General features: G+C 39.0%; 2 protein-coding genes across 4 annotated transcripts in view; one reads left to right on the top strand and one right to left on the bottom strand.

Moving 5' to 3' along the window:
- Window positions 1-16,488, top strand: part of ngfb (nerve growth factor b (beta polypeptide)) — a 123,872-nt gene that overhangs the window by 22,012 nt on the left and 85,372 nt on the right. The gene's annotated exons all lie outside the window — the stretch shown is intronic.
- LOC127646366 (potassium voltage-gated channel subfamily A member 3-like) lies at window positions 4,296-13,088 on the bottom strand. Of its 3 annotated transcripts, none has more exons than XM_052129933.1 (3): window positions 10,772-13,088; window positions 7,073-7,184; window positions 4,296-4,690 (listed from the first exon to the last, which is right to left on the bottom strand). In XM_052129933.1, exon 1 carries the CDS (start codon window positions 12,376-12,378, stop codon window positions 10,831-10,833), a length of 1,548 nt encoding a protein of 515 aa, XP_051985893.1. In that variant the 5' UTR covers window positions 12,379-13,088; the 3' UTR covers window positions 4,296-4,690; window positions 7,073-7,184; window positions 10,772-10,830. The 3 variants fall into 3 exon arrangements, with proteins under 3 accessions (XP_051985893.1, XP_051985892.1, XP_051985891.1); XM_052129932.1 differs by having other exon boundaries at window positions 10,610-13,088; XM_052129931.1 differs by having other exon boundaries at window positions 9,753-13,088.

The following is a 16,488-nucleotide window of genomic DNA, read 5'->3' on the forward strand; positions in this document are numbered from 1 at the left end:
ACAGCAGTGTTAGAATTACACTATTCTGGGATGTGCATGGCAGAGCTGGAGAGAGAGAGAGAGAGAGAGAGAGAGAGAGAGAGAGAGAGAGAGAGGGGAGACCCCAGCTTTTATGTCAGAGCTTTAGGAGGACAGGCATGCATGTGTGCACAAACACACATATAACATTTCTGGACGGGCCCCCTGATGCGCAGGGGCTCAGCTGTTTCATTCAAGCAGCAAAGGATTCCCTTCTTACACACACACACACACACACACACACACACTGTGACTGGGAATATTCCTACTGGGAATATTATTCTATATTGTCCTATTATTTTTGTGTCTATTTATACTCTTAACTTGTTTTATATTGTGTCTCACTGTAATGTTCTGTGTGCACTTGTTTCTCTTATCACCAAAAACAATTCCTTGTGTACGTGAGAACACTTGGCAATAAAGCTCATTCTGATTATGAATACACCTGCTGAGCTCTCTGTACATTCATCAAGATGTTAAAGGAAACCTGCAGTATATCTGTACATAGAAAGGTTACACAAATGGACTACATTAACTGCTCTTGAACTCTTTCTTACCATATTAGATTAGTTGAAGACATCAGCTTTAAATATTGAGCAATAATATTATTGCACCAGTAGATCATAAAAAAGCACAGCATTTTAGTTAGATTTACATCATTGTGCACCTTGATGTGATGTGACATGGTAAAGTGACGTACAGCAAAATATGTTCTCTGTGTCATATGATAAATATAGAGATCATGAGGCTCTGTGGATTTTATCTGGCAAAGTCCCAACCATATGGCACCACTGTAGATCTGAAACTGGCAGACTCAATCAGTGATTACTCATGGGCCAATTGATTGAATCGGTTTTCTGGATGGGTTTGAGTCAGCGTTTCATGTTTACCTTCAGGCTTTTGTCGCATTCTGGTTTGCAATGTAAGAAAAATACATTATTCTAAATATTCAATTTGAACATAAATATTTTTTATCATCTCCTCTGAACCTGTGTGAAATTAAATCTGTGCATCTGGGTTTCAGGAGAGGAAATACAATGAAAGTAATCTATTTCAGGTTTGGGTCGGGTTTAGTTTTGAAATGTACCAGCTGGGTCAAGTTGTGTCATTATGTTCTTCACAGGCAGAGTTTGGGATTTAGTGCAGACCTCTACATTGGACCTAACTATGGAGAGAAAGGGCAGAGTAAAAAAAAAAGAAGAAAAAAGAAAGTAGCTTTTAGGCATGTAACAATACACAAATTTCACAATACGATACAATGCATAGCCTCACTATACAATACAATAAGATTCGAGCACCCACAAAAGTCCACTCAAAATTATTCAAGGATTCAACATAAATGTCTTTGTGGAGTGGAGCGGAGGGGGCTAGAATGTCGCACGCCCGGTCCCCAATCGGCATGATGGGGCGCGCAAGGGATAAAGGCGGCCGGTGACGATGGTTCGAGAGAGAGAGAATTACGGGCATGTCCGTCATGTGTGTGTTTATGTTTGTGTGCTTTGGTTAATTTTTCATAAAATTATTATTTATATTGTCAAGCCGATTCTCGCCTCCTCCTTGCCCATCGTAACCCCCTTTCATTGGTGCCGAAACCCGGGAAGGAGGAGGGATGCCCATCACAGGGTCCTCGACACTGCCGTCCACTCGGGGAGCGCCGCTGCCATCTGCCGGGTGATGGAGTAGCCCGACCGCCCGGATGCGGGGAACAGCCGCCGTCCGCGGGGCGAGTGGGGACTGGATTCCCCGACCTCCTGGAGTGATGGAGCCGCTGCCAGGGGTAGAGGAGTGCCCTGCCGTCCCCCAGAAACGCAGAGGGAAGACCGACGTCCGTGAGGGGAGGAGGGAAGTAACTCCCCAATCGCCTGGAGCGGTAGGGACACTGCCAGGGGCGGAGGAATGTTCCCAGGTGCCGCCAGAAAAGCGGAGGGGCGTTCTGTCCGCTGTGGGTCAGAGGTTTGACTCCGGTTCGCCCGGAGAGGAACGACTGTCGTCCGCCGGAGAGTGTGGCGGAGTGTTTGAGGACCACGCGACGGTACATCAGAGAACCAGTGAGTGAGCTTCTTCTCTCTCTCCTCTCTCTCTCGCTCTCTCGAACCGTCGTCACCGGCCGCCTTTATCCCTCGCGCACCCCCGGCGTGTGACATTCTAGCCCGGCCCCGCCCCCCTCCACTCCACAGTCTGCACCGCCTCTCCAGGGAGGAGACTGTTCCGCAGCTCTCAATATTGCACTGCTTGGTTTTACACTATTGCACTATAATGTGTTTGTTTATGTATCGTACGATACAAATTGTATTGCATAATGTGTGTCATATTTACATTTACATTTATGCATTTGGCAGACGATTTTATCCAAAGCGACTTACAGAGCCCTTATTACAGGGACAATCCCCCCAGAGCAACCTGGAGTTAAGTGCCTTGCTCAAGGACACAGTGGTGGTGTCTGTGGGGATTCAACCAACAACCTTCTGATTACCAGTTCAGTGCTTTAGCCCACTACGCCACCACCACTCCATCATATTATATCATATGATATTTTTTTATAAATCTTTGTTTGTGTTCTGCAAAAGAAAGAAAGTAATACACATCTGGGATGGCATGAGAGTGAGGGAATTTTCATTTTTGGGTGACCTATACCTTTAAAATAGTTAAACTACAGTCAAGCTTAATGGTCTGCACTTATATAGTGCTTTTTAACCTTAGCGGTTTTCAAAGTGCTTTACACTGTGACTCATTCACCCATTCACACACACACTCACACATCAATGACGGCAAAGATGCCATGCAAGGCACTAGCCTGCCATTGGGAGCCATTTGGGGTTCAGTGTCTTGCCCAAGGACACTTCAGCATGTGGAGTCATGTGGGCCAGTAATCGAACCGCCAACCCTGCGATTAGTGGCCAACCCGCTCTACCACTTGAGCCACAGCCGCCCCAAAAGCTACTCTTTTAAAAAAAATTGTTATCTACACTACAAGCTACTAACACCAAATAGCTAATTACATTGAAGCTATTTAAAGAAGAAAATAATTTTAGATATATAACAATCGGATGATAAGAAGATCTGATTGCAGAATTTAATAGTATCACATGATAGTTTTATAGCCTATATAATGAGGGTGACATTCCTAAACAAAAATTAACATGGTTTTACTAATGTTGTCATAGTTTCTTCCTAAAACAAATATGGTTACTACAGTAATTACTACTGTTATATTACAATAGGATAAATATGGTTAATTTTTGTAGGGGTTAAGCAAATATTAAATTGAGCATTTACACTTAATATACGCTAATAAACTAGAAAATACCTTTTTTTCTATATCAGAATTGAAAAATAGTAATAAACAGCAGCAATTAACCAAATAATTTGCTTGAAAAAAATAAGTAAAAGTCCCTGGCCCCTCATTTATGTGAACTAGTTCATTTACATGAACCATCTGAAAGAAGCGACTCACTAAAATGAATCAGTGTTCCCAATGCTAAATATAAGGGAATCGTTTATTTTAACCAGTTTATTTACAGTACATGATCTGTGCCCTCAAGTGACAACTAATATGAGCAACATGCCATAAAAGGCCATTAAGCCTCAATAAATCACTGCAATTATGAGAACGAGCAATATAACAGACAGGCAGAAAGCGTCAGAGACCGTGGCCCATGGACACATATTTATGTGCTATTTACAGAATCTAGTGCTGTCACAGAGAGAAGATATCTCATGACACTTATTTAATGAATATCTTTCAGGGAGTAGGATTTTTTTTTTGCATACCTTTCCATGTAAAAAATCGCTTGCAGCACTTTTAAGTTAGTAGCATCATTGATGCCAAATATCATTCATTTTTGCCTTTCTAGTAACTGAACGGTCTGTGCCAAGTTTAAATACGTAAAACGTGAATGAGATTTAAGAGTTAGCAGAGGGCAAGATTTTTAGTGAATAGCTAATTACATTTTGGTCTGTTCCTCACATAAAGCTATCATATGACTTCAGAAGGCTTGTAGTGCAGTCAAATGGGCTATTTTTTTCATCACGCTTTTTGTGTTGTCGAAACGAACTGTTCATCTGTGTTCCATAGAAGCTAGTCACTAGGTTTGAAACGACATGAGGGTGAGGAATTAATGTCATTTTCATTATTTGGTGAGCTATTCCTTTAAGAACTAGAAGAACTGTTATAAGGCAAGATCACGCATAGCATGCTATGATTATATGAATGTGCACCTTCTTCAGGAACTCCAGTGAGGCAAATAAAATCTTCAGACTTTTTATATTGTCAAAGAGCAAGAACGTTTTATTTTTCACATCTGGTACAACAACAGCTAAACTGTAAACACATGATGGACACCAGAATAATGGTTTGACTAATATCTGCCAGATAGCAGAGGGCAGTAATTTCACAGATGATCAGCTCGTGTCCAACATTCCTGCTCTTTTCATATTGCTTTCTTCTTATTAGATATGTCCCTGCAGAGTTTCCCAAAAAACAGAAAAAAACAAAAGGTCACTTCTAAAGTGTTGCGGTTCGCTGTCATTCAAGAGGATGTGGCAGAAAGATATGCAGGCATCTTTTATCTGTTTGAAGGTGAGTTCAGTTCTGTTTTGGTAGCAGAAAGGTTAATGGCCTTTATCTCGATTGGTCGTCAGTCCTAGGCACTGTGTGGATCTCCCCCGATGCCTGCAGAGACAACAAATGCATTCAGTCATGCTGATACGCGCATAAACATATTATGCAGTTGGGATTCGACAGATGAAATGAGGCAGTTCAATCACACACTCAAGTGAGAGGGAAACACATCTTTCATGGTAAAAGACTTTTAGATAATATACCACCTACTTGAGCACAGCTCTGCATTATAATCTCTCTCTCTCTCTTTGAGTCTACTTCTGTCTGTGGCTAGTTAATGAAGTGAAACAGACATGGCTCCTCCGGTAACAATCATAGAACAGTTCTATCACTCAGAGTAAGTGTGAGATGACTAGAGGAGATTATTAACACATTGTGGGCACAAAAACACACACACATCTCGAATGAACACTGCAGTGAATAGCTACGGCAACCCAAGAGCGCCAAAAGCTTTCTGAATCATAGAGAAGTTATTAAGCACGAACACAAAACAATGCACTCTATTTACTGTGGCCCTCAGGATCAAAGTAATCTAAAAAATTTTGTGCACTTGAAATCATCTGAGCAAGTGTATCAATTAATATGTGTGTGCAGGTTATAAGAAAATAAATGTCGCAAAATCATGCACCTGCAGGGCTTAATTTGTTCCGGCACCTCTGGAGGAAATGTATGCTATGACCTGTAAATATGTCTAAATGAATATAAAGCATAATAATGCTGTCCATAACTTGCTAAATATTCCCAATATACAATTTTAAAACAAATATTAATTTCACACCTTGCTGGCAAAATAATATTATTTACATCTTCATTTAAATATGCCTAAAAATGAATAACCTAAAAATGAAAATGTTGTCATAATTTACTCACCTTCATGTTGTTTCAAACCCATTTGACTTACTATAGTGGGCAACAAAAGATGAATGTTAGCCTCAGTCACTTTAATTGCATCTTTTTTCCATTTTGATGGAAGTAAATGGTGACTAAGGCTAACATTCTGTCTAACATCTCTGTTTGTGTTCCATGTACAAAAAGAATGTCATATGGGGATAGAACAACATGAGGGTGAGCAAATGATGATATAATTTTAATTTCTGGGTGAACTGTCACTTTAAGGCAAAGAATGGAAACACTTCCCAATTCTACAAAGACAAGGGCATTTAATATGCATTATCTAAAATCAATATGACCCATAGTATGCTCCATTCATCACAAAACATTTCCTGCCAGATAGTCCATTTGTTTACCTCCAGAACAAAAATAGTACTATTTTCGATGCATTAGAATCATGTTGCTCCAGTGAGGATGCAGATTTAGTCTAGTCTGAAGTTAAAAGACTGTGTTGCATCTTGATCTCATTCCATCTTTCTACTATTCTGTCTAATAAAGGTGTAAAAAGCCTATGAACAATTACATTTATAAGAGGTAGTATTGATCCTAACTCCCTTTCTGTGTCACACGGTGAGTTAACTTATTGGTTATCCTGGGACTGGATTCATGAAAATGTATTTAAAGTGATAGTTCACCCAAAAATGAAAATTCTCTCATCATTTACTCACCCTCATGTTATCCCAGATGTGTATGACTTTCTTTTCTGCTGAACACAAATGAAGATTTTTAGATGAATATCTCAGCTCTGTAGATCCATGCAATGCAATTGAATGGGTACCAAAACTTTTAAGCTAAAAAAAATCATATGTAGGCAGCATAAACATAATCCATAAGACTCCAGTGGTTAAATCGATGTCTTCTGAAGCGATATGTAGGTTTGGGTGAGAAACAGATCAATACTTCAGTCCTTTTTTTTACTATCAATTCTCCTCCCTGCCCAGTAGGTGGCGATATACATGAAACAATGTGAACGTGCCATAGGTACTTTAAATGCTGCTGAGCTGCTGAGATTTTGTTGGATCCCTATACTGTATGTGAACAGCATATATTTACTATTATGTTTATATAATGATACTTAGATACTCTTGACACAATGTCAGAGTATGCACTGTTTGATGAAGAACGTACTTCTCAGCCATTAATAAAGTACATTCTTTATGTATGCAGGTGAATAGTATGAAAAAAATACACTTAATCCAGGAACATGGGGATTGTCCCGTGACCCTAATGTGGCAATATGATGTAGTAACAACAACCACTAAATCAATTTACACTAGTTTTGTTAAACAAGCACCATTTAATCACAAGGAACAATTTTCTTGGAATATATATTACACTTAGAGTTAAAAGCTGAAACACCATTATTTTATATTCAGAGTTTTTAATGTAAAATTGTTTTAGCTAAAGTGGAATTATGTGATAGTAAAAATGGAAGTATAGGCTATATTTGTCATACTATATAGGAAGTAGGCATATTTGAACATGTGCTTAGTAGCAGTTTTGTACACAGCAATAATGTGAGGCAAATAATATGAGGTTTACCTTCTTAATCCTGTTGCTTTCATTGTTGGGAGAAGAACATCGCAAGCTTGTTTGGATTTGTCTTATAGGCCATCAGAAAACTCCAGAATTCCAGTAGATCAATTTCCTTGTTCTGTGATTAAATTAAAATAACACGTTATTAAAACACAGGTATAGTCCCATGCACAAGAAATAAAGCTGTGTTATTAGCACTTTTGAAACAAGAATGGACCGTTTCACAGCATTTATGACAAGAAGGATACAGATGACAACTTGAGCTCTGAGAGGTGTCAGGCAAGCCTCAACACCTTAGATTTACATGCTCCCTATGATAACACCTCAGAAATAACAGCTTCTAAGTGTCAGAGTCAGACACACATACTATAATAAGAATTGAGCCAAGACTAAACTTTCTGAGCATTTCGGGACACTTGAATATTTTAGAGAAACCAAAAAACTCTTTATAGATCAGCAGGAAAGGCATAAATGCATGAGTATTACATTTAAATTGATTTAAAATGAACAGAATGAATAATTACACCTATAAGACATAAATCATAAGATCATTCAGCTAAATAGTTGGAACAAAGTAGTATTTATTTTTGCTGTGGCCAAATGATAAATTTTATTTTTCAGTTAATGGATAAGGCCTACACCTTGTTTTAGAAGGTTTGTACAGGAAATATTTTGTCAACAGAGCAGTATTTTATTCTGTTGCATGGGCACATGATGGCAGCACGGAGCAATAACTTAGCAATAACCTGTTTAAATGAGGCTACACAAGGTCACAATTGCATTACAAATCTATTGTTACAAAATGTGTAGAATCGATGACATTAAAAAAGGCCCAAGAAAGATAAATTGAGTAATAAAGGATGGGAAAATGTGTTTTAATTACAAAAAAAAAAAAAAAATCCCCGCATTAGTATGAAAGTAATCAGAAACATTACTTATTTTCCTTCCAAATAAAAGAAAGGCACTGACTGAAAAAGGGTAAATATGTGTCTTGTCTGGTTGCTCTAATTTATTCCAAGTAGTATGAAAAAGATGCTTTCAATAACAACAAGATGATCATGTTTGTACTGATACAAATATGTTTGTTTGGGCTTGATTGCAGGGTACAGGGCCAGAAGCAACATGTCAGTGTCCTGTGTGTTCATGTTGGGTGGAAAACCTATGGAAGCCCATTAATGCCACATAAAAACGTTTTTGTAAAAACACTAAAAATTTGGTAAATCATAATTATGACACAAATTCAAAATGATGGGATAAAAAAAAAAAGTCATAATTATGATATAAAAATCATAAATGAGATAATAAGTCATGATTATGAAATACAAATTAAAAATTTGTTAGTTAAAGAAGTCATTAATATAAAATAAAAAGTCATAATAATGAGATAGAAATTCATAATTTTGGATAAAGAAGTCATTTTGAAATAAAAAGTCAAAATTATGAGATAAAAAGTCAAAAATGTGAGATAAAAAAATTGAAATTATGAGATGAAAAGTCAAAATTTTGAGATGCTAAATCAAAAATGTTAGATACCAAATCATAATTATAAGATACTATGTCAAAATTATAAGATGCCAAGTCATATTTTTAGATAAAGTCATTATTTTGAAATAAAGTCAAAATTATAAGATAAAAGGTCAAAATTATCAGATAAGAATCCAAAATTATGAGATAAAAAGTCAAATATTATGATTTAAAAGTCATAATTATGAGATGAAAAATATACCTTTTGATATGCTAAATTGCAATTATGAGATGCCAAGTCATAATTATGAGGTATTAAATTGAAATTACAAGATGCCGTCATAATTTTGAGATACTACATAATAATTATGAGACACTTAATCATAATTATGAGATTTCTTTTCATCTCAAAATTATGACTGTATCTTATAATTTAGATTTACCAAAGCACAATTTATTTATTTAATTTTTTAATGTGGCAGATATGGGCTTCCATAGAAAACACAGATGACTGTGTCTAAAACACACACTTCTACAAGTTGAGAATGATCCTCTATAATTGAAAGCTTGGAAAGCAGTGTGGCGGACTGCCACCCTTCCACCCTGCCTCTGACACCCATCAACGGGAGTGTCAGCATGAAACCTCCGGTAATCAGCTCACCCTGCACCTTGCGTCCTGTTTTCTTCTCCACAGGAGAATGAAATAGGAAACGCATGAGTGAGCCCATAACCTATACAGAATCACACTTTGACAGCTACAAAATAGAAGTAAGCTAGCCAAGCCAAGGGCGACAATAACAATCCACCTCAACCTACTTTATGCACTGTAGTCACATGTGCATGTGGTCAAATTTGAAATTCAGCATCATCCAGTTCATATGACATTTTGTCAATATCAATAATTTTCCTTATGTCAGCCATTCAGTCTTTTGTACTTTTCTTTTTGCCCATGCAAGACAAAAAAGGAACTATGTAATAGGGTGGGACTGCATGCGCTCTGATGGTTTGCAAACCCAGTGTTATGCAAAGTATTTCCTTTGCATAATTTTTTGAATAGGCTTCTTAAATACAAGGCTGCAAAATGTTAAAGAGATCAATCCGATGGAGAATTTTTTTTAATCACAATTCTCGTGCTCTATTTTGCCAGTCAGGCTTTGTGAACCATCTGGAGCGTTGCTCTGACAACAGGGGAGGATGTCATGGTAACACTAACGGGGGTTACCCAGGAAACTGTAGTCGCCATGGAGACTGCATCACAAGGCATGGACATGAAGGTGTGATCACCCTCTCTTAGTCTCTCAGTCTCTGATCACGTCTTAGTTTTTTCCATGCCATGGAGGGGATGAGTTCAACGTACTTTAGTTTTCCCCATGCAAGTCTTTTGTTCTTCCAATACAAAACCACTGTGATGCCTCACTTTAAGGGGCTAAACGTGATATTACATTATCTGGAGATGACGACATTTGCGCACACTGAATATCTTGTTTACAAAATAATGATATATGCTCTATTGTCTTTCATTTAGTATTCACCGATTTCATTTGGTACAGGCAATTCAGATTCAATAGACATACACATTTTGATAACATTTTTAACAATGCATTGATTTTTCCATATTCATGGGTTTAAATGGAGTCTGCACTGAGATACTATACCTATATACTTTACAATAAGGTTCTATTGTTAACATTAATAGTTAATGCATTATAGGTATCATGAACTAACGATGAACAATAAATAGCCTATTTTTAATGTTCATTTAGAAAAATAAAATTGTTCATTGTTAGTTAATGCATTAAAGTGTTAACAAAAAGCTTGTAATTCCAAAAATGTACATGTTGAAATTAACATTAACCAAGATTAGTAAATGCTCTAAAAGTATTGTTTATTGTTAATTCATGTTAACCTCATTGTAAAGTGTTAATCCTATACTTGAAAGACATTAACACATAATCTCTGAGCATATTCAAATTGTTCACATAATAAACAGCGACACATGCTGGGTTGTTTCACTTTGCCACAAAATACTAACGTACTATGACGATTATATGTCAACACTGATAACAAACGAAGACTTACGAGCACACTATTTGCAGTTTGGGTTTGTGTTATATTGAGTCCTTGATCTTATCATTTGTGCTGAAAACGCAACACGTGAATTGTTGCGAGTTTGGCACCGTTTAATTACCGAAAAAGCCCAAATATGCTGGCTTGTCCGTAAAGTGTGTAATTAAGCACTACCTCGCGTTTCAAGGGGTGCGCTCTTGGTGGCCTGATTGGCACTGTATACTGTGCACGATTTACACATCTGTGAAGATCTTTTTAATATTCACGCAGTTTTGATTGTTCTGGTCTGTGTAGTTTGGCTGTTTGAAAGCGCTGTTTATTCCTTCTTCTATGACCACATATTCCGATTTGCTGAGGGAAGACGTGCTTTGTGTCCGCTTGAGATCTTCCGTGGAGTTCATGTGCTGGCAGCTGCCAACGTGGAGGTACTGTGCATGCTCTTCCCCGTCAGTTTCCCGGTGATAAAAGTAGTTGAAATTGGAAACAATGACAGGCACCGGTAGCGCAATTGTCAATACGCCGGCGATGGCGCACAAAGACCCGACAATTTTGCCTCCGATGGTTACCGGGTGCATGTCTCCGTAGCCCACGGTGGTCATGGTGACCACAGCCCACCAAAACGCATCTGGAATGCTGCTGAAACTCGAGGTTGGGTCGTCGGCCTCTGCAAAGTACACTGCGCTGGAGAACAAAATGACGCCGATGAAGAGAAAGAAGATGAGGAGTCCCAGCTCCCGCATGCTGGCTTTTAGGGTCTGTCCGAGAATTTGGAGGCCTTTGGAATGGCGGGAGAGCTTGAAGATGCGAAACACTCTGACCAGGCGGATTACGCGGAGGATGGCGAGTGACATGGCTTGCTGTCCATTGCCTTGCCTCTCAGCCAACTCCGTGCCCAGAGTAATAAAGTAGGGGATAATGGCCACAATATCAATGATGTTCATTATGTTTTTGGAAAACGTGGCCTTGCTTGGACACGCAAAAAATCGGACGAGGAGTTCAAAGGAGAACCAGATGATGCAAAGTGTCTCGATCACAAAGAATGGATCTGTGAAAGGGCTGGACACAAACGGGCCTGTGCCATTTACTATGGGCGACACAGTGATTGGGTCCCTGTCGTCCCTAAACTCGGGCAAAGTCTCCAAGCAGAAAATAACAATGGAAATCAAAATGACCAAAACAGACACAATAGCGATGCCTCGTGCAGGACCTGAGCTCTCTGGGTATTCAAACAAGAGCCAAACCTGTCTCTGAAATTCGTGTTCTGGCAAGGGTCGCTCCTCTTCTTTGATGAAACCTTCATCCTCGCGAAATTTCTCCATCGCCTCCTCGCCAAGTTGATAGAATCGAATTTCCTCCGAGAAAATATCAATGGGAACATTCACGGGTCTCCGAATACGACCACCTGACTGATAGTAGTACAGGATGGCATCGAAGCTCGGTCGGTTTCTGTCGAAGAAATATTCGTTTCTGAGCGGGTCAAAGTAGCGCATCCTCTTTTTCGGGTCCCCCAGCAGCGTGTCCGGAAACTGGTTGAAAGTTTTGAGTTGGGTCTCGAAGCGCAGTCCCGAGATGTTGATGACCACTCGTTCGCAACACTCGTGATCGGGCTCGTATCGATCCACCAAATTGTGACTGGGAAGCGCGGAGGTCTCCTCCAGCATATTATCACAGGCGACAACTGTCATGATGTCCTTATCGGTCTCCGCGTATCCGTGGTTGTCGGCGTTGTTCCCTCTGTGACTGGCTGAGGGCGAGTCAATGAGGTTGTAGTGGTCATCCATACAGGTGAGGGCGCGGAGCGGCAGAGGGCGACCCGCCTTCCCTACCTCGCATTTGGGTGAAGTGAAGGCGATAACGCGACCACCTCCTTCGACCACCTTTTAACTCACTGTCGCCGCCCCACGGAGCTTTATAAACACATGTCTACTCCTCCCGCCCTAGGCGAGCATATCATATGCCTGACATATTTCCACCACTCGCCCAATAGGAACACAACTAGACATGGAGAATGATCCTCGGCGCGCCACCTTGCCATTCGTTGCGCGCGATTTCCGACGCAAATCTATTCATATAAAGCAGCCCAAACGTTACTAAAAAGAATGTAGTGTAAGTATATCCCCCAGTTTAGTCAGAAACGAATACATTGCTACAAAACCAGCGACGCGCTCCCCCGGCCACAACAATGTTAAGCTACATTGATACTCCGATTAACAATAATAATAAATAATAAACTACACGCGCGTTATCACGAAACGCGTTTTAAGCGATAAAGTGTCACGTACATATTTTTTGAGTGTTTACAAGAACAAATGGTGTCTGTAATATTAATATTCAACTCATCTCGATTAGATTACTCAAATGTCGCTATGTATAATTTTTACAAAAACAAATGAGCGAATAATTAGCATTTTTTTTGTTTTTATACACTAAACTGATTCTTAATGAACCCGTGAATTTCTTTCGTGCGTCGTATGCTGAGGAAAGCGTTTATTCGCGAAACGTTCCGATGAAGACTGTGGAGCTCTCCATGGTGCTGAAGTGGCGCGCCCATTTCTGTGAGCGCGCAAGACAGGAAAACATGTATAAACCGAACACAATCACGTCCTCTTATTAACCCAAAGAACGCGCCATAATCGTCCATCACTTAATTTTGTATAATTTCTTTTAAGGTAGGGTACACCGGGGCTAATGGCCCCCTTGGGGTAAAAGGCACATTTGTATTTTATTTTCTCCCAAAACACTAAATAACAACAAAAACTACCACAGCACTTTTACACCTGTTAGTCACTGTGCACTGCGAACATCTTCTGATCCAGGAGATCATTGCATGCAATGTGTAAAGTTTGATATTGGGGTAATTTTAACTAATATTTCATCATATCAAAATATTGCAAATGTATGTAGCTTATGAGAATCCCTGAAATTCTCACATTTATTTTTAGATAAAATACTTATTTGTCATTTTCAGTTTCGTTGAAGGTGATTAAATCAAAGTATTTTCATAACTGTCCAATAAGTTAATAGATAGTATATGGGGTAAAAAGCCCCCCTGTACTGGGGAAAAATGCCCCCATGGTTTTTCTAAAGTGGGGCAAATAGATGTTTTATGAAAAATATTCACAACGGGTTCATTTTGACTGATCCAATCACAACGGAGATGACTTGGTTTACACTCACCTAAAGGATTATTAGGAACACCATACTAATACTGTGTTTGACCCCCTTTCGCCTTCAGAACTGCCTTAATTCTACGTGGCATTGATTCAACAAGGTGCTGAAAGCATTCTTTAGAAATGTTGGCCCATATTGATAGGATAGCATCTTGCAGTTGATGGAGATTTGTGGGATGCACATCCAGGGCACGAAGCTCCCGTTCCACCACATCCCAAAGATGCTCTATTGGGTTGAGATCTGGTGACTGTGGGGGCCATTTTAGTACAGTGAACTCATTGTCATGTTCAAGAAACCAATTTGAAATGATTCGAGCTTTGTGACATAGTGCATTATCCTGCTGGAAGTAGCCATCAGAGGATGGGTACATGGTGGCCATAAAGGGATGAACATGGTTAGAAACAATGCTCAGGTAGGCCGTGGCATTTAAACGATGCCCAATTGGCACTAAGGGGCCTAAAGTGTGCCAAGAAAACATCCCCCACACCATTACACCACCACCATCAGCCTGCACAGTGGTAACAAGGCATGATGGATCCATGTTCTCATTCTGTTTACACCAAATTCTGACTCTACCATCTGAATGTCTCAACAGAAATCGAGACTTATCAGACCAGGCAACATTTTTCCAGTCTTCAACTGTCCAATTTTGGTGAGCTCTTGCAAATTGTAGCCTCTTTTTCCTATTTGTAGTGGAGATGAGTGGAACCCGGTGGGGTCTTCTGCTGTTGTATCCCATCCACCTCAAGGTTGTGCGTGTTGTGGCTTCACAAATGCTTTGCTGCATACCTCGGTTGTAAGGAGTGGTTATTTCAGGCAAAGTTGCTCTTCTATCAGCTTGAATCAGTCGGCCCATTCTCCTCTGACCTCTAGCATCAACAAGGCATTTTCGCCCACAGGACTGCCGCATACTGGATGTTTTTCCCTTTTCACACCATTCTTTGTAAACCCTAGAAATGGTTGTGCGTGAAAATCCCAGTAACTGAGCAGATTGTGAAATACTCAGACCGGCCCGTCTGGCACCAACAACCATGCCATGCTCAAAATTGCTTAAATCACCTTTCTTTCCCATTCTGACATTCAGATTGGAGTTCAGGAGATTGTCTTGACCAGGACCACACCCCTAAATGCATTGAAGCAACTGCCATGTGATTGGTTGATTAGATAATTGCATTAATGAGAAATTGAACAGGTGTTCCTAATAATCCTTTAGGTGAGTGTATATTATACTTGAGATGATATGAAATTCCAAAAGTGATTGAAATTAACAGGAAATGGTTAACCATTTTGAATAAGCATTATCTTAATTTGTTAAGCATCTTGCTGTCTCAAAAGTTTTTGCAGGGTTCACACGTCCTAGAAAACCTTGAATTTTCCAGGTCATGGAAAAGTCATGGAAAATGAGGAAAAATACCTAAATGCCCTGGAAAATAATTTCTTGTCCTGGAGAAGATTTTGGTATAATGAAACTGTTTGACTGTGTCGCTAACAAGATATGTGCTACATGTACAAAAACATAGTAACGAGCGGGACTTGATAGGTGTCAAATACACAACATCAATGGTTGACCGTCATGAATGAAGCCCTTTCATGTACAATCAATGAAAAAAAAAAAAGAATCACACCCAGAGGTGATCATGTGGTGATGCGGCCTTTACACCTCGGGATGTAAATACATTTTTAATAATTTAATGATCAGTCAGCTTATACCGCCACATGTAGGGCCATGTGAGTTCCTCATTGCAGACAACATGGATGGAATCACCGAATCCAGTCATAAAATGCATTAGCTATAAAACACGAATGTCAAGGAATTTTACATATTTGGGACGAAAATGAATGTTTGAATGCTTGAAATCATGATATGTCCTAGTGTGATTATTAAACCGCAAAATGCTGCGATTCAATTTAATAAATATATAATCTGCAAGTTCTGCATGCTTTAAAATGAATGTGAGAAGCCGGCTGCTCATACACTAAAAACACCTCATCCTGATCCTCACGCATGCTCTTGTAGAAGTTGTTTAATAGAAGACAGTATGTACTACACTCGGACAGTTTTAAGTGTTGCTCCATCCTTAATGAATAAAAAAATATATAAAATAAAATAATATATATATATATATATATATATATATATATATATATATATACATATATAAAGAATCGCTGTATGTAACGCATAATTTAAATAAAAATAAAACTGTATGAATACTGTTCACAAGACTCCAGACTGTCATTTAAAGGGTTAACTTCTGCCACACCAAAGCGCTCCTACAGATGCAGCACCAACAAAAAAGTGCCTCTGGCAAGAAATCTCTTTAAGTTTTTTCATTGAAACCTATTTGGTTGTGAAGACGAAAGTCTCATTTCATTTGATATGCCGCATTAAAAAAACTGTCAATCTTTTGCATGTAAGTGCCCTGATAAACATGATGTCCACATATGTACAAACTTGTACCGCATTGCCTCAAAAGTAGAAACATTTTAGTTATTTTGAATAACTTTCAACTCATCTGTGGGTAATTTTGCTTCATTGTAATATACATGGTTATATTTTATTTATATTTCATTGTGCAATATGATTCAGTTCTTTAAAATTGTTAATGCATTCCTAAACACTTGCAATCTATTCAATATTCAACTCCCCTCACCTTAAAAGTTATTATGGTGATGTGCATAGAATTGAATGAAAATATACAACAACAAATCTCAGTAAA

Source organism: Xyrauchen texanus, chromosome 7 (assembly GCF_025860055.1).
Source record: "Xyrauchen texanus isolate HMW12.3.18 chromosome 7, RBS_HiC_50CHRs, whole genome shotgun sequence".
Taxonomy (NCBI): domain Eukaryota; kingdom Metazoa; phylum Chordata; class Actinopteri; order Cypriniformes; family Catostomidae; genus Xyrauchen; species Xyrauchen texanus.